The sequence below is a fragment of the Pleurodeles waltl genome, chromosome 5 (assembly GCF_031143425.1).
Source record: "Pleurodeles waltl isolate 20211129_DDA chromosome 5, aPleWal1.hap1.20221129, whole genome shotgun sequence".
Taxonomy (NCBI): domain Eukaryota; kingdom Metazoa; phylum Chordata; class Amphibia; order Caudata; family Salamandridae; genus Pleurodeles; species Pleurodeles waltl.
The window spans coordinates 1429464744-1429484353 of NC_090444.1; the positions used below are offsets into that span (position 1 = coordinate 1429464744).

The window sequence follows — 19610 nt, forward strand, 5'->3', positions numbered from 1 at the left end:
GATAAACAACAATACCTCAGGATACATTATTTATCGGACTAGAACAGCTGAAATTGAACTTATGTTGGGTTATTAAAATCCTCCGCCAATTATCAGATGCATTAAATAAATCAAACTCGTAATTCCGTCCCATGCGTAAACAAAGATTGATGCACAGGACGGAATTTAACAAACAACTCATATTTAGGCCCTTAGGGCCTATTTAAAAAGATTAGGTGCTAATTAAAGCACCTGTTAAATAATAAACAAGGGGTTTGCTATTTATTGGGTATAATAAATAGCAAATATTTCAAATTTCTGGGTAATAACATACCAGTTTTAGAATCTGCATAATACAGTAATTACCGTATGACTTTCCCCTGTTAAATTTCTCCAGGTTTGACCTGCCAAAATCTAATGAAGGGTGAGGTATTTAACGCATCTCTTTGTCATGAATGCGTTAAAGTTCAAAAACATTCAACTTGTAATTTCGACCAATGCATAAACAGGGGTACCCGGCACCCTACAGCATTGCCCCGGCTCTATTACGAGCCGGAGACAATGCTGTAGGCCATTTCCCACTGGGCGGAAACTGAAGTTTCCGCCTGCTGAACCAGCGGAAAACTCATAATGGGTCTGGCAGGGAGGCAGCCACAATAGCGGCAACCTCCTCATTGGAATTTTGCCAGACGGGCTTTTGCATCCGCCACAATCGTAATGAGGCCCATAGTCTTCTGGTGGCATTTGGATTTTGGAAGCTGTTCAATTGATCTGTTTCTAATGATGTATGAGTAAAACGCAGTTCAAGTTCAGGAATTCTCAGTGTCATTTGAAGTGCTGATATGGACAGGTGTATCAACATCATCAATGTATTGAATCAGACTATCAGGCAAAGAGAAAGAGGGCACGGTCTCGATGATCTGTGACTGAGCTTCCACAAGCCCTAGTCATTCTAATTAATATAGGAAAACTGGTTTCTGCAACAAATCTCATAGCTTGCCACAAACAGAAACACCTTCCTTCGTGTAAGTGCACAAGGCACATGTGCAATACAAAGCCAAAGCAATAATGAACTAAGGAAAATGACTTAAAATGTACAATTAAAATTTTTCGAAGTTAGTTAAAATTCAAAAATCTTTTAAGAAGAGTGTCACAGTAATGAAGGGAACGTGATTCAGGGATTAACATAAAGAAAACAAAAACGCCACATACACACACGATACAAAGGTGCCCCCTGCAATTATGTATGGAATAAAAAAAAATGTTAAAGGTCTTCGCTCAACTTGAAAAGCAACATGGGAAATTTGGTATGAAAACTGCAAGTGAACACAGCTATGCAAAAGTTGGTGTTTGGTCTAGTTGAAGTTTTTACCTTCAGTCTTTGAAATGTCATGGAGGCAAAAACCCTAAATTGACATGATTAGAAGATGTAGTGAGATAATACGGCATGGTGCTGAATATATTTCCTCAATTTTTACGTCATATAACTCTATGGAGGTTTCTTAAATTCCACACACAACCTCTGGCCCTCTGAGATCAGTCACCTGCAATAAAAAAGAACCCCTGCCCAAGCCTTCATATGGTCCAGGCTAGGCCTGGGCGGAGCTCACGGAGTTCCACTTCGCGGAATTCCAGGAAGCTGATTTACAACTCCGGGAATTCACCTACCCTAATGGCACCCTGTCCTGAATGCGTCCGATCTTAAAAGTGCTAAGCAGGGTTGGGCAGGCTTGACCCTGCTTAGCGCTTCTGAGATTGGGCACAGTCAGGAGAGGGCCGTAGGAAGTAAAAACTGCCATTTCAGGCCTCTTGCTTTCTGGCCTACCCCGTGTGCACTGCACACAGGGCAGGCTAGTGCACAAGATGCCTGGGCAGGCCGGTGCACAAGAGGCCTGAAATGGCAGCTTTCGCTGTCTATGACCCTGGCCTTAATTCAGGCCTCTTGTGCAGCAGTGTGCAAAACATGTTTTAAAAACGAGAACTCGCCTGGGTCCTCGTTCCCAGCGGTCTGGCTCTTTGCTTCCCTGTGCCCCCGGCTCCCAGGCTGCTGGCAGAGGAAGGCCTGGATCCAGAGCTGGAGCCGGCAGCAGCTCCATGCCAGCTGAGTGCGCACTGCAGCCCAGTTATGGGCCACACAGCACAAGCGCAGACTATCTGCATACGGCGAGCTCCACTCCGCTGGCAGAGTTTTTGGCTGAACTCCGCACTGAGTGCCAAAATCTCTGTTAGCTTTGCCACACTGTAGTCTAGGTGTCCTACAGTGTCTCGCTCCAGGAAGGCTGGAAGACCCGTGTTTCAAAAAGGAAAGGAGTACCAGAATTTATTTTAAACACAAATCTTCCATTTGGCAGCCTCCAGATATTACTATTCTCCTGGTTATTATGAAGCCGGTCCTTAGAAGTAGCTAATGGCAGGCCCAGCCTTCCTGTAGGTGTAAAGAGATGTGTTCCCAGACAGAAATGTGTATTCCTTTGTAAGGTCCATCAGGTCCGCTCTGGTCATATTCATAAACTTGACAAAAGGAAATAGGCTATAGTAATTTAACTTCACTACTGGACGTTTCAGGACAGATTAGCTATAAATAGTGAGTTTGTTTCTTATTGCACTTTTCTCCAGGTCATTGCAAGACAGATTACAACATGCTATGAGTTTGCCTATGATACAAAAATAACAGAATTAAGGTTAAATGCATTTTATACAGTGGGCATACATTCTGGATACCAGACTGCTAAAACAATAATCTAATCTAAAAGCATATGTTATGTTTCAGGTGTAGGGGCAAATTCATTTTTCAGTCTTACGTTCCATTTCTGAACTTGCAAAACAGTGCAAGGTAGGTGTGTGAAGACAGCTATCTTCACAGGGTGCAGAGATGGCTGTAAGGAAATGATCTTTCACTTAAGTAGAACACATGCTAAGAGTTTGATTAGCAGGCTACAATCACTGCAGGGGTCAAACACCAGATGTCTACATCAAAAGGGTGGATACACTGCATTAGATAAGAGACAGAAGGAGCAAAGGTCAAATTAGGGTATGAAATGCAGGAAAAAGTACTTGAACCACTGCATTGCCAGGATCCCCAGTGAGTCATAGTGCATTTTACAAATACACAGAACATGACAATTGCGATCCATCTATGCCAGAGTTCATTTTGAAGATGGCTGAAAAGCACGTCATCCACCACTTCCGCTGGTCTACATTGAACAATTATGCGTTTGTAATATTCAACAACGGAGGGACTAAACTCAATAGGCCCGATTCACAAAGGTAAACTTGAACCAAAAGTCTAAATTTAGACCAAAAGTCGAAACTTACACCAAAAATCTAACTTTACTGCTGGTAAAGTTAGACTTTTGGTGTAAGTTTAGACTTTTGGCCTAATCTTACACCAAACGTCTAAACCGACACCAAAAGGCTAACTTTACTATGAGTAAACGTAGACTTTTGGTCTATCTTTTTGGAGCTCATGGGTAGGTATGTGCCACCCAATTCTAGTTCATCAAGTTCTCTGCATTAGTATTGGACTCCATTAACTGTGGAGTGGTAACTATGAATTCTTTGGTCTTTCTGAACCATTCACATTGGAGGAATTGTCAAGGGTTTTTGTAATTAAAAGCAGAGAGGCCTGGTTTGTTGATGTTTGCTTTACTAATGTTTGAAAGAGCAGAGGATCAATTGAGTTTCTTGGTCATCTTGGTCTTAGAGAGTGAAGATGCAAACGTGTTGCACAAGACAGGGCAAGTTAACATCAGAGAGCCAATACAAAAGGTGGACTGAATGAAAGGAAGGATGGAGAATTGCTATTTTGCTTGTTTGATAGGTCATTAAATCATAAACAAGTGTTTCAATGAGGTGTGAATGACGAGCTATCATTATATCTTTTTATATCACAAATAATTCTTTAGATGAATTGTTCGAGTATGGGATGCAGGACTGCAAACCTGATATTTTTTATCAATTCACAAACATGTATGTGTCATAAAAAAAAAGCTCCCTGGGAACATGCAGAAGTTTCCAATGGTTTTGCAATGTACAGAGTTTTTGATGAGCCAATGGCTGGTTAATGGCCGTCCATTTATTGAGCATATATTTTTCTAAATTAGCATTGTTATTTCTCTTTTTAGTGACCGTCTTTGCCCATTTATAGCATTCACTACTTTTATCTGAGCAACATTGTCAGGTAGAGGCCAATAAGAAAGAAGGGCTGTCTTTAGGAAGGTGTGAAGCAGGGCAAGTGCTTGGAGTTTATTGTGGTTCCTGGATGAAGAGGATATTGGGTTTGAACTTACATTCAATGTGAAATGAATAAGGACAGGTTCAGATCAAGAAAGAGATTGGTGCTTAAAGATCACAATGTAGAAGAAAGAAAAGATAGCATGGTATCAGAATAGTCTAGCTTAAATATTGTCTGACAAAATACTGTAATTGCATCCTAAATACTAAATATCACCGATTGGAGTTCACAGAAAATCTACACGCAATTGTGCAATGTTTTTTTTAGGTGAGGTGATATTTATGTCACAATATTTATATCTGAAGATATTTTTGTTATCAATATTCTGACTTTCAACCAGAAATGTTAGGTTGCAATGGTGGCCAGCTTTGTAAAGGTAGAAATCTACAGTTGTGTGAGCCTCAAGTCTTCGTATCATCTGCCACATGGCGTGAGTAAGTTTTCAGCATCATCTCCAAAATGCTAAAATATTTCAGAACACATGTGTTGTAATGGAAAACAGGTGTTGTGGAAGATCTAAAGCATGTGAAGTAAATCAATCTAGTGTTTTAGGAGCGTGGTGAATGATTGTGCAGATGAAGGGCGAGGATCAACCTGCAATACATATAATGAGTATATCCTTGAAGGATGAGTCCTGTTTAATTCTCTGCAAGAGACCAGGATAAGGAGAAAAATTGCATAAATGTGATCCCTGTTCTGAGATGTATTTTCAAAGCTTGTAGCTTGCTAGAAGTATCGTGGGTCTTGGAAATGGCCCTTGTTGCAGGGTCATCACTAAACATTTTGCCTCCTTCCTCTTATTTGTTCTGACCAGTTTTTGTTGGCTTTAGGACTCTGGGCACTTTATCACTGCTAACCAGTGCAAAAGTGCATATGTTCTCTGTGTAAATTGTATTGGTGATTGGCATATTTGCTTTACTAGTACATCCCTAGAAAAGTGCACTAGAGGTAAATCAAATACTACTAGTGGACCTGCAGCCCTGGTTGTGCCACCCACATGAGTAGCCCTGTAAACATGGCTCAGACCTGCCACTGCAGTGTCTGTGTATGCAGTTTTAAACTGCCAATCCGACTTGGCAAGTGTACCCACGTGCCAGGCCCAAACCTTCCCTTTTTATCCATGTAAGGCACCCCTAAGGTAGGCCCTAGGTAGCCCCATGGGCAGGGTGCAGTGTATTTTAAAGGTGGAACTTGTGTTGATGTGTTTTACATGGCCTAACAGTGAAATACTGCCAAATTCGTTTTTCACTGTTACAAGGCCTATCTCTCTCACAGGTTAACATGGGGGCTGCCTTTAAAATTTATTAAAGCGCAGATTCCCTTTGAGAGCAGATAGAATGTGGAGTTTTAGAAAGTAGGCATTTTCTTGCTAAAACATTTCTGTGACTCTGCCTGTTTGTGGATTCCCTGTCTGGGTCAGTTTGACAGTTGGGGTGTTTCTGAATCCCCTCTAGACAGTGAGACAAAGGGAGCTGGGGCTAAAGCCTGCATATCCTGATGGGCCATCTGTGCTAGAGTGGAGGGAGGAGTGGTCACTTACACCAGAATGCACCTCTCACAATGCAGTCTCCAACCCCCTGTTGGGTGTTTCTGTAGCCTGGCATGGGCAAGGCAGGATCTTGTGGGAGAAAGGGGTATAAGTAGTTGATGCAAAACCCAAGACTTTAGATTTCTTCAAGATCACTTCTGGGGTCAACGGGATCCTCGGCCAAAGAGAAGAGAAGAAGAGCTGAAGAGAAGTGCTGCCCCTGCCTGTGACTGTGCTTTGTTGGGCTATCCTGCAGTTGCTGCTTCTGCCTGTGAAAGGGGACAAAGACTGGACTTTGTGGTATATTCCTGCTTGTGAAGAATCTTCAAGGGCTTGAACTGAGTTTGCCTCCTGTTCTGAAGTCTCAGGGCCATCAAAGACTTCCTCCGCCAGCATCTGGACTTTCTGCTGACACTCCTGCCCTGCCAAGTGGTGCCCTATCCAGTCCCTGGGCCTTTGAAAGGTGAAGTTGGCAGAACAAGAGGTGAAAATACACGCACAGAACACCGTGCAGAGAACTTTTCGACACACCATCTGCAACACGGCTAACAAACGATGCACCGCCAGACTTGAGTTTGAAATTGATGCTACACCTGCATTGCGGCTGGGAGATTGACACATCGCAGCGGGAAAACAACGCGCAACAGCGGCATGCAGCTGCTGATAATGACGCAAACTCCACACAGTGTGGTTTTCTATCACCGTGTGACAGGATTTTCCACGCATCGTCCCTAGGTGTCAAAGTCATCACGACTCTTCGTGGATCTGAGGTGCCCCATCCTAAAATCGACGCATCGATCTCTTGCGAGGGAGAAAAATGACGCATCACTGATTCGACCGGAGAATAAACGATGCACGGCCTCCCTTGCAAGGAAGGAATTGACACATCACTGACTTTTCCGACGCATGCTCACCCTTGCGGCTTTATTTTTGGCGCAAACCAGGTATTTTGTGTAAAATCAACGTTTCCATTGTTTTCTATGGAGTAATACTCTGATTCTTTTGAAAATTCATATTTTACCTTGTGTATGTTGAATTTTTGTCATTTTGTCCTTGTTTGATTTAGATAAATATTGCCTGTTTTTCTAAACTGGTGTGGTGTCCATTTTGTAGCGCTATCACAGTATTACTGTCTGTGTTGGTGCAAATACTTTACATATTGCTTCTGAGTTAAGCCTGTCTGCTCGTGCCAAGCAACCAAGGGTGTGAGTGGGGGCTAACCAGGTGTGTTTCTCCTTTGCCCTGAGTAAAATGAGGGTCCTTGCTTGGATAGGGGGTAACCTGACTGCCAACCAAAGACCCCATTTCTGTAAGTGGGGATGATAATAGCAGCTCATTGAAATATATTCCCATGAGTGGCATAAAATAATGGGCAAAATCCTTACTGACACTGTGGCATTCTTGATTTGTGGTTTGGCCTTGGTGCCCCTGGAAGTAAAGAGGCAGTGGGTCACTGTCAAGTGCTGGATATTCAAGGAACATAGCAATTGTGTGTGAGGTGGCCACATTTGGCTAATTGGTAGAAACAACCTCAGAGAACACCCATAGCTGCAGTAAATGGAGGAGTTTCCTTAATCATCCTGACACCTTTGATAAAACTAATGCATGTGGGGGTAGGAGGGCTACACATATGGCTTCCAATAGTGATGTTAGAACTTACTGCAGTCATTTAGTGAATAGATAGCATGTTCAAATGGTAGAATTCAATTCCTAAGAGAACTAATGAGAATGTTGTTGATACAGGCTGCGTTACTGGATTTGGAAGCTCATGTTTCTGAGAGAGAAATAACTAATACTGAATGATCAGTGCTTGGATTATTGGCCTGAATCACAACTTAGCTATATGTAAGAATAGGTGGGAAGAAATGCATGGACCATATGCAATAACAAATTCCTATGTCTGCTTAGGATCTCGTAGTAATCTTTGCGGTCAAGATAGGGAATTAAGGTGGCAAACCAAATAGATCTGTGACATTGAAGAAGCCATAATTTGTTGTGTTTTATTTTTATTTTGCACCAGTAGTCAAAATTAGAGTTTCTAAAACAGACAGTTTGGTTGCTCAGTTCCTTTCTGCTTCTCGCAGAACCTGCCATCACAGCTTGGAAAGTGTTGCAGCTGATGTTGCCTACTAGTGCAGAAAGCTGTCCAAAACTAGGAAAGAGGATTAAAGGTACCCTTTTAGATCTGTCGTAGGTTTTAGATTTGTAGGTATATCTTTGTGTACTCTGAGCATGAGAGAAGTTCCAATGTATTTCCACACTGAAGCAGTTTATCAAGTGTAGAGTACTGTGTTTTGAGAAGGTCTTTGAGCGCCATTTAGGGGACATGCAACGAAAAAGTTCAATTAGTAATCAATAAACATCTGATAACTAATCCTTCTTTATCGGCAATCAGACTCTCCAATGAAGAACAGGTAAGTTGTTTCTGGAGAGCAAACCAATTAAAATCACTTAAACTCAGTAGATGTACCTGATGGGAAAGATACGTAAGGCGCATGACCTCATTGTAGTCCACGGGAGACAGTGGGCTTGCTGGGACATTGACGGAATGGCTAAAGTGTGTGATACATCACTGCAGGAATGCCACTAAACTTTAAAAATATTCTAACCACCACAACTCTAGAGCACTGTAAAGGAGAGTTCTGAAAATGGCATTTCATTTATATGAAGGCAAGGAGGTTCAAGCTCACAAACCAAGGCAGTTATTACTCATCTCAAAGCCTGTTACTCTCAAAGCTAAAGACGCATTGAACTTACATGAAACACTGCCACGCACATACCTAATACCTACCGACTGAGTGCTTTCTGCTGCTCCACATATGAAGGGGGTAAGTAAGGCAGACATTTTTCTACCCACCGCCTCTATCCACAAGACTATCAATTTGTTTGCGGCTGTTGATTAGAAGTAAATGACTGGTGGCAATGCACAGATTTTTGCAGGGAGATATATTTTACAAATCAATAAGTATTTTGGGATTGCTGTCCTGAAGAAAGATACTTTTGCAGGGTGTAGTTGGTGAACTTAAAACAAAAATGGCACAAAGCTCTTGTAACTTCATCATCTGTTGTCGGTATGCAAGTTCCTGAGTCAATCACTAAATCAATTAAACAATCAAAATAACCGATTGAACGATATCATTAAAAAATCATAACGACAACTTGTAAACAAATTCTTACCTTCAGCAAAGTACCAATATCCCCCAAAAGCGGAAGAGCAATCTGAAACAAAACAAAACATGATTATCGGAGACAACCCAAGACATTTTCCCTTTTATTGTCACCGTAGACGGCCAAATTACGCAAGCAGAAAATCCCTAAACCCTTCAGATTGCAGAATCACATTTAATAATCCAATGTTGCTCATTCCAAAATGGAACAAGCAATGGCAATGCTAATAAGTCTGGCTTTTAAATTAAAGTGCCTCTTCAGACAATAATAAGTTTAGGCATTCAAATAACTCACACACGCACACGGACTCCCATTTTAGCAATCATGCTTCCATTCATCGACCCATTGACCTATCCTTGCATTCATCCACTTACAGAACCACATTAAACTCACACACGAAACCCACCAACATAAGCAAGGTACACACAAAAATAAATAAACCTATAGAAAGAAAACAAGCTTCTGGCAAAAAAAGACAGGGATATGTTTGCTATAATGCACAAAATTAAACATAGCAGCGGGTGGCCGTTTTGCAATGGTATTGTAAACGGTGTTTTGCTGTGTTGATGTTCCAGCATGACCCCCAATCTTAGAACCAATGTGTTGGCCATCTTGGGTTGGTAAAACAGTGTTACTATGGCCTGTACCATTCCATGATGGTGGCCTGGTCAAGAGGATCTTTCCTCACATGATTCAGTGCATTGCAGTTGAAATGAAAAGCCATTCTATTTGCAAAAGACTCATTTTATGCACATATTAATAGAGTACAAAAAAGTGTCTCAGAACAAACATCATGCAGTTCGCAAACATTTGCACAAAGCCTGTGCAAGAGTAATGCCAGTCTTGCTCACTGCACTTTCCTTGTTTGTTTCAACAAAATGTATTAATAGGTATGGGGACGCTCCTCAGTAATAGCAGGGGAGCATCGCCCCCCTGCTCAGTCAGGCACTGACGAATAAAATGATAATAAAATAATTTTAGTACCATTTTATTTGGCACTGTCTGACAGAGCTGTGCAAGTCTAGGCAGAGCGGGGCTGGGCCATAGGGAGGAGAAGTAGTGGGCTCTGTAAATTGTGCATGTCGGTTTGGCCGACCATCTTAGGACAGCCAAGCTGACATGTGGACATGTGTTTCTCCAACCCAGCTGTGTTACACAGCCGGGTTGGAGAAATGGCACAGGCTTCCTGTGACTGAGCGAGCGTCAAACAAGCCTGCTCAGGCCAATCCCGGCACTGCTCTCATGCTTGGTATAGCATAAGAACAGCATCTGGATTGGGAGCCTGTGCCCCAGTAATTGCCGGGAAGAGAGGAGCGACAGAGGCAGGCAGGATCGGGAGCAGCAGGTAAGTGTTTTTTTTTTTTTAACCTCCTCCCCTCCCCCCCCCTTGACAATCCCCCTTCACTCCACCACCCTTGGTTGGCGGCAGCCACCACTGTAATAGTTACAACAGTTTTTTAGTTTTTACCAAATAACATGTATCACTGCAATTCCTGGGGATCATCCAATCAATTGTTATAAAACTAACCTATTACAGGTATAGCTAAAGCATGTCATACCTTACAAATGTAGCTTTTGAAGGCATGTTATGATTTATAGTTTGCCTTTTATTCCTGTTTGAAAATACAAAGCAGTTAATGATAAGAATCACCATTACATTAACAAGGGATCAGCTTGACTCCTGCTGGAAACCTTCAGCCTTCAATCTTAAAATGCATTAAACACTGTTTACCTCACAGGCAGTTCTAAGCACGCAACATGTCTTATACTACAGATCTCCACAGAACGTCTTTCAATTTCCTTTGAGCTGCAGGACATGTTTACTGTTTATTATGCAGAAATGTGTAGGATAGTGCAGCACACACTGAATTTGACTCAGTGTAATTCTTTGGAATTACAAAAAAACTCTGCGAGAATCTGCAGAGTTCCACCAAAGGGCAGAAATAGGCACATCACATTGCTCGTGCTGTGATTTAGTGCAGGAAACACATTTTGTGCTAAACAATCATCACAAACGGCACCACATGGCACGCCAGAGGGCATAGCTACTTGAGATGATTTTGCTTCTGCTCAAGTAGATTTTCTACTCGAGTGGCAGCCTTTTGTCCCCAAACTGTAGCAACCACCCGCAACCGCCTGTGTTGATAAAATCTCACCAGTTGTCCTCCTTTTGACCAAAAATCATGCTAAGGGATGCCAAATCTCACTCGTGCTCATCAATTTACCAGTCTGGCATTCGCATGAGAAAAAATGTTACCACACAGCGATTGGCGAAATTTGGCTGGAACCCCGCATTAAAAGAGTAATGCAGAGAGTCACCATGATTCCACCAATTCCTCCGGCAAAATGGAATATTTTGTCCATCCCCCTAGAAATTTGCACCTAATGGAAAATTGACATGCAAATAGCATATTTATTGTCGACACAAAGGGGTTGCCCCTTTGATATGATAAAATTAGTATGAATAGTCATGGAAGCTTTCTAAGATTTAAAAATTGTATTAAGTCCTAAGGCAGGAATAAATTATACAGTTTTATCCAGTGAGGAAGGTCACTTTCCTAATGTTTGTGATGGGGCTGGAGAGTACAAATCTAAGGCAAAATGTTATTCTGCTCTGGCCAATAACTACTTATGAGTCACTTCCCCTACCAGGAGTCATGCCAGTGGAGTAATTTATACAATCTGGTGTAATTCATAATACTTTGTGTGAGATCTGTGTTTTCATAGTACTTTTTGGGTAAAAAGATAAGGATGCCTCTTGGGTTTTGGCGAAACGTCTGGTATGTGCAGTGAAACCGAGAATGAGAAGCTGGTGCAACATGAAATTTCCAATTAAATAAGGAAAGAAGGGCACAACAAAGACACTGCATTTAAACAAAGTTGATGAGACATTTTAGGCGCAATTTACATTCGTTTTTAATTCTTCTGCACCAATTCTACGAATTGTAGTGAATTTAAAGGAAGTTGTGCCAAAAAGCTGAAATTTTGATCAGGTACATTTTCTGTAAAGTTTGTGCAGCAGCAACTAGTCAGTTGGTTTGACTTCATAGACAAGTGGCTTCTGTGATGAGACACGTCTCAAATCTGGTTGTGATCCTCGTTGATACATACTGATTGACCATTATATTGCAGGGTTTTGGTGTAGCTCATCTGTTTTTTCGGATTACTAACGAAAATATTCAAGCACCAGTTAGTAGTCTCTCTCTGATTTTATGGAAGTTTCGACTTTCATGTACAAGACGCTGTATGCCAGAGTTCAGTATAATTTCATTGGATTTAGATTAGTTAAGCCTGGGGCAAACAAGTTTTAGGTGGGGAGTCAATTCCTAACTTGAAGCATGCAGAAGAAAAATGTGTTCCTTATGCATCTTTACATATTCTCTAACCCGCACTGTTTTCCACTAGAGTATGGAGGAAACAATATTGTGGAGCCAAATTATCAAGGCCTAAATATTGAGATGAAAAATATCTTGAAGTAGGTATAAATAGCTAAGCAAGATATTACAATACTTAACTTCACACAAATGTACTTTGATGATATATAAATATACATCTTCAATTCAGGAAGATGTGGCGCTAGGAATAGTAACTTGCATATAGGCAGCTACCTTTAGTGCCACAATATTTTCCTCAATTTGTTGACAAACTATCCTCGGTGTGTTGAAATACAGTCCTGAGAATTTGACGGCAAAGAGTGGTGTGATTAACCCCTTTCTAAGCTATTGAGATACCGACTGAGAGCTGACATAAAGGAGGTACGGTAATAGACTACACTTGATTGTGGTCCTGGAACTCTTCCAAAAGCCCAGAGGCCTGGTCATTCTTGAAAAGTTCCAAGGAGTATGACTCTGGCCATGCTGCCTGGTTGACTTAAGACAATCTGTGGGATGCCTGCACAGTGTCATTACTTCCAGTATCACAGAACGGATCCAACACTCAGGAATACCCCTAATCACTTAGTGCACCACTCATTAGCACTCATGGTCTTTTCTGTTGCTGCATGAAGTCACACTTTCAGTTGATCTCTGGCAATGGTTCTCACAATGCATTTACAGGTAGCATTCAATGCCACTTATGTGTCCTGCCTTGTGATAATTGACATTCTCAGTCACTCCCTGGTGCAGTACTAAGTATTACTCACTTGTTTGTGCTACATTCTAAGGCACTCTCAAGTGAACAGCCAATAAACCCACTGATCAGCAGCCTGAGTCCTGTACTCCGCCTGCAATTACAACAACCTGGCAGCCTTTTTCTTATCAATCGGCAGTGCTACAATACCCTCGAGTACACCTTTGGACTAACAAAATAGGGGAGACAGCATTCTTAAATGTTGTCTCAAAGATCTACCTGGAACAAAACTCACTTATGTCTTGTGAGTTAGACGGGGGATTACCTTGCATAGTGTATTCGCCAGAATGTTTGACAAGATTTTCTGATCATTATGGATTAAAGAAATAGAATGGTGGTTGGTGCAGCGTAGTGTGTTTAAGCCGGCTTAGGTATCAGGGACAATTGGGCTTTGCTAGAAGAAGTATGGATAATGCTTGAGAATTCTGTTTCCTTGAAGGGTGCGTGACAACATTTAATGTGCAAGGTTTTCCCCGTTTGCACAATTTCCTGGGAAGGGCTTGTTGTACAGGAGGTCTGTGACCTGCAATTCTATCTCTTCTGTAATTATTTTGCCTTCCGTTACTAGGATCTCCTCATCTGAATGGCAATGCATGGGCAAGTAGTTTAGGAATATATGTTTCTCTTCAGTGTTATCAGAATTTATCTGAATGGTAAAGACAACAGATGATTAAGGCAAAGATTTCCATAATGTCTATGGGCTGGGTCCATAGTTGCCCTATTAAACCTGTGTTTAAGGTTGGGTGACAGGAAGCATCCCACCTTTTCCCCTCATTCATAGTGATGCCATTCCATGTGACTTAATATTCATTCTGTATTTTTAGTAAAGAGAATATTTAGGGATTATTTCTCTTTTTAGCTCTCTTCTCAGAGGTCTAGTGTAGTCTTGGTTGCCTGATAGAATGTTCTAATCATGAGTGCATATCTCTTATTTTTATTGGTCTGAGCAGATTCCCTCATCAACATCCATCATCAGGAATTCTTCCAAGCTACTTATGTGGGCAGTACTGAGGAAACTAGGGGCCAGATTACTACCTTGGCAGAGAGGATAACTCTGTCCCAAACGTGACGGATATCGCGCCTGCTGTATTACAAGTTACATTATATTCTATGGAACCTGTAAACGGGCAGGCAGGATACCCGCCATGTTTGGGACTGAGCAATTCCCTACGCCAAGGTCGTAATCAGGCCCTGAGTCTTTTAATTTCTCGAAGATAAATTTTACGTGGGATCTGAGGATGGCCTTCTAAACCAGTGGTTTGAACTTAGATATGTTCATGCACGAGTTCATGGGAGGCAGAGCTACATGACCCATCTACAATTCAGGCATGCTCAAAGATTTAACTTTCAAGAGTTTAGTAAGCAACAGTGTTTGATGTGAAGGAGTTAGAAGTCAAGCAGAAATCGATTTACAAACTTGATACATGCTGACATAAAAGGATTCTGCACTCTGTGAGATGGATCAAGTAACCTCCAGCTGACCTTAAGTCATGATCTTGCATGATATCTGACATTATTGCCTTATCGGTGCATTGGCTCTCTCAGGGGCATGATTTGTCAATTTTTGGATTGGATAAGCGGATCCAATTTCTTTCTAGCAAGATGTGAGTTGAACCAAATTTAACCTACAGTCTTTCCAGTGAAGTGGAAAGAAGTTTTATAGGGGCTGTGCGCATATACTACACCAAGGATCAAAGTTTCTCCTCATAGACTGAGCTTAATTAATACATATCAGTCATTGGCCCTGGAAATTTCTTGAGCATCTTGCAAACAATGCATTTCTTAATTAGGATTGCCACATACATTTATTAAGGGCATTAGCTGTATTGTATCAATTTGCCTTGATGCAACTGCTGTTCCCACCCATCATTGCTTTAGGTTACTGTTTCTGGGAGTTAAAGATGAGTCTTTTGTAGTGGTCAAGGTCTGTGTGTTTGGATGACATGTAGTTTAATCTTTCCTTTTTTCATGCATGACAAGCTGTGGATGTTTAGGAAAATAATCCTAAAAGATTTCTGCTGGAGCAGTCTTCATGACACATAGAGACTCAGCATTGCTTGTGGTGAGAAAATGTGTGCATAATGATTTGGCTGCAGTAACCCAGGGCTGAATCCAATGGGTACAGTGATGGTGAGCAGGTGAAACCCTGCATATGGGATGTGTCTATCTAAAGCTAGAACTATAGCTGTCAGGCATCCATCTTGTGTGCATAGTAAATCAGCTGTGAGCTGATTCAGGCCTTCTTTATCTGTGTGGCGAAATCAGATACAAGGTACCTGATGACAGTCTAATTCAGTCTTTTAGTTATCAGGCCTTGATCAGGGCAATTCAGAGTCTTTGCCTCATGCAGTTCGACATCCGGGTTCTCTATACCGTTCAGTAGGTACTCGCAGAACAAGCTCTGATTTTATATGCAACCTGAGGCAAAACAACATAAAATGTATTCCTTTTCATATCATTATGAGGGACATTTTGCTTCGTTCACCTATTTGACATGTTTCTTACTCAGAGGTGATGGTCAGCTCGGGTTGGTTAGATTTGGAGGCCTCTTGGGGTCTAATGCAGTGGGCTCTCTGGAATTACAAGGCTGTGAAAAAATCTATTCCTGGTAGATGGTAGTAGAAAAGTCACAAATAATGCTTTCATGCCTTGTTTGTCAAGATTTTCTAGAACACTGTTAAAACAGATGTTGTCTCTACCTGGATTCTAAATCTATGACTGTTTTGGGGGTAAATCACACCGTCTGGTGGCAGTCCAGGATTTTGCTCACTCTGTCCTTTGGAAGTACCAGACAGTTGCCGAAAATTCTCCTTTTCTACCTGGTCAACCTATATTTTTTGCCTCTTGTTGGACCCTATATTTTTGCTGATTTTAGAACTCTGTGCACTTTGCTCCTGCTAAGCAGTAGTCAAGTGCCTATGCTGCCCCTTTGAACATGTTTGAGTTGGAATATTTCTAGTTGAGTTGGAATACGTTCCTAGTATATGGTATAAGAGGTATCCAGGGCTTGGAAGTTAAATACAACTAGTGGACTGCAATACTTATTGTGGCACTCTAGTGCCAGCGCAAACATGACCTCTAGACTGCAAATGTAGCCTGACCGTAGCAGTGAAAAAACTGCAATCCCTCTTGTCAAATATAACACCTTTTGACAGGTCAAACCCTTCCCCTGAACTATTAATAAGTCATTCCCATGTAGGCTACATAGTCCACAAGGCAGGGTACATAGTATTTAAAAGTAGGACAAGTCAAAATGTAATGTTAACATGTCCTTACAGTGACTTGCACCCGATAGCTATGTTTTTACTGTGGCAGGTCTAGCTGTATGATGTTGAAATATAGAGTACAGAGAAGAGTAGCTAGAAATAAAATTAAACAACTGTTTTCATTAGTTATTATTTTATACATTGAAAGGTGAAGTTGGATTGTTGGTAAACGCAAAGGAAAAATTACTTTTTATGAAGGTATCTTTTTAATGCCTGAAGTTCATAGAGGGTAATTTGCATTTGCACTCCAACTTCTCCCTGCCAGTGATTAACATTCATATTGGTGTGAAAAAGGTGTGAAATATATCCCAGAAGAAAGCAATAGGATGACTTGAATGGTAAGAGGCTACTTCTCTGAACCTCACAGAATATGAGGAGCTTGGACTGTGGGCATCCTTTTTGACACTGAAGTGTCAAATCTTGCTTGATAAGTCTTATGGGGTTCACATATAACATTTGGCGTGCACTTGGAAGGGAGGAAACAGGACACCAAGGCAATGTGTATCCATTGCCTGGTTGCTGATAAATCCTGTTTTTTGTTTGCTCTATTAGCCTTCTGCCTCATGGAATATATATATATATATATATATATATATATATATATATATATATATATATATATAGATAGATATAATACTTGGGGCACATATGAAAGGCGGGGAACTTGATACTAAGTCAATGCTAGAGTAACCACTGGCTTGTTGCTTTATAATCTTAATACTTTTTTCCTATTAGATTCTGTCTCTTTAGTTCTTATGCCTACAGTGGCTGTTTTAGTGTTAGATGTGGGCGGACACTAGGATTACCATAGTTCAATACCCACATACACTGCAAACCTTTTCTATGAAGTACACAGCTGGCCAGTGATACCTTGTGGGTCTCTAAATGCCTCCCCTGATGGTTAAGTCGCGTTAAAGTATTCTCCTGTGGTGGATTGGGACTTAAAGAACTATGTCAGAAGGTAAAAAACAAGATTTTTGGTTTCGTTTGAAACTGGTTGGGGTGTATGATCCACGCTTCATTGCAGCCAGGCTCAAAATGAGGCTAGGCCCTGGTCTGCCATGACCATTGACTAAGACTGGAACATTTTGCTTCTTGACGCTATTCCTACTTAAAACTTTAAATATTCATATCTCCAGTGTCCCTTATTGTTTTTTTCATTTTGGAGTTATTTTTTTTATTTTACTTATGCATTCAAAGGGTTTTATAAAGCGCAAACATGATCCAAGCCTATCACAGTGTTGTACATAGAAAAACTCACACCTATTCCAAAACAAATATAGTCCCAACACACCTGGCCTCAGTCAATATAGTAGGAATTTGTTTAGTAGAAACCTTTTAACCTCTTTCTTGAAACCTATGTTGAAAGGTTTGTTTGAATCTCAGAAGGTAGCGAGTTCCATATTCTCAGAAAGGACCAGGAGAAGGTACAGGAGTGAGTATTTTTTCTTGGAGAGTCTAAACACAGGAAGTTGGCACTCATAAGATGGGCACCATTTTCAATGTTTCCAGATAACCTCATTCTGTGTTTCAGTAGTAATATAAGAGTGCTGTGAATGACTATGTTGAATGATGAAGAAAGGTCAAGAAGGATAAGTAGGCAAGAATCGTTCTGGTCCAGGATTTTGAGATTGTTGTTCATGATGTACTTGCTAGATATTTCAGTGCCATGACCAGGTCTGAATTCAGATTGGAAATTGTGAAGCAAGTTGAACTGTTCAATATGCTGACAGAGTTAATCGTGTAAACATTTATCCAATAGTTTCACAGGAAGGGTAGATTTGAGATCAGGCAAAAATTGTTTAGGCTTCTCAGGCCAGTGCCTGGTAAATATTTGTATTATTATTGAAATTTTACTCCTATTATTCAAGTCAATTTGGGATTTTTATTGGTTGGCATATTGACTTCATCACTGTTTTCATACTGCATACATGCTTTACACATTGCAGTTAGTTATGCCTCTTTAGCTGCACTATTGCTATAGGGCCTTGAGTGCAGGTTAATTGAGTGATTTTGAGGGTTCACCCTGACAAGCATTATGATTATTATGATGATTATTTCTTGAGGTGGGTAGTCACCCACCCCAAATAATCTGATTTCTTGCGTTTAGCAGTGGAGTCAAGGCAGTGTTAAAATGAGGCAAACTCCGATTTGTAAGGCTAGTTTTCTGAAGATATCCTGATCAGTTTATTCTCAATCACTTTAACTGATGATCCATGGGGCCCATCTCCAGTGGGGTCATCAGACTATGCTTGACCTGTTTCCCCTAATCGTGCTATTATGTACGCACCCAGCCTCTTCATTGAGGTAGATAGGAGGCATGGTGATCCCCTTCTACCTGCATCCCCCACAACTGTGTATCTCTGGGGCTCCAGAGCCGCTTTGGAACAGTTTTTAAAAGCCTTTACAATGGGATAAAGGCTGCCAAATCACACTGACCCTAAACAAGACCTCATTGTGAATGGCATTACACCTATTGTCAACTTATCTTTTTTTTATTCAAGTAATTTTATTAAGATTTTATAAAGATGTAAAGGTACAGCCATTTTAAATGTATGTCAACAACAAGGTATAACAATGGGGAGATGTAAAATTCTGAAGAGTACAACATTGTAGCTTTATGACAAGGGTTCAGGATAAGAGGTATGTGGAGATTGATTACATGAGTGTGAGTTATAGCGTTGGAAGATTTGTGATGTTTGCAGTGGTGAGTTGATGTCTAGTAGTAAGAGTATTGTTTTAAACTGAGGCTTCCCTAACTTTAGGCTGTGGGAGCAGAGTATATAGAAAGCAGAACAGATGATAGAGAAAAGACAGAAGATACGTAAGAGGGTGTGTGTTTGGGGGTAGGGTGTATGGAGGGGGCAGGTGAAGGGAGAGAAGGTTTGAGGTGGGATGAGGGTGTAATTATGGAGGTGATTTAAGCACAAAATTGTCAAGCTTGGACCAGATTTTAACCCTTCCTCCCACAGTTTGTTTTCAGATATGAGTTTAGAGAGTTACCCGCACCTCTGGTAAATTGTATCCAAGCCAGCCAAGTGTGGGGGGAGAGTTTGGATAAATCTTTCCATTCAGAAAGTATGGTTTTGAGACCTGTTGAGACAAGTTAATCCCATAGTATGTAGTCTTTCCTCTGTAGTTTAAGGTTGGGGGAAAGGATACATAGTTTAATAGAGGATAAGTTTGGAATGCAGATAATATTTAGGATTTTTTAAATAGTTTCCCCTATGTTATCCAACATGTTTTTCAAAAGGTGCAGTCTAGCAGCATGTGATTTAAGTATTCTGGTGCTTTTCCGCAGATCCAG

At 41.0% G+C, this 19610-nt stretch overlaps 1 protein-coding gene across 1 annotated transcript in view; it reads right to left on the minus strand.

Annotated features, from left to right (window-relative positions):
• COL19A1 (collagen type XIX alpha 1 chain) overlaps nt 1-19610 on the minus strand; it is a 2318824-nt gene that overhangs the window by 445251 nt on the left and 1853963 nt on the right. The window contains exon 34 of the mRNA XM_069235722.1: nt 8919-8960. Within this exon, the coding sequence (XP_069091823.1) occupies nt 8919-8960 (42 nt within the window). The remainder of the gene's footprint in view (nt 1-8918; nt 8961-19610) is intronic.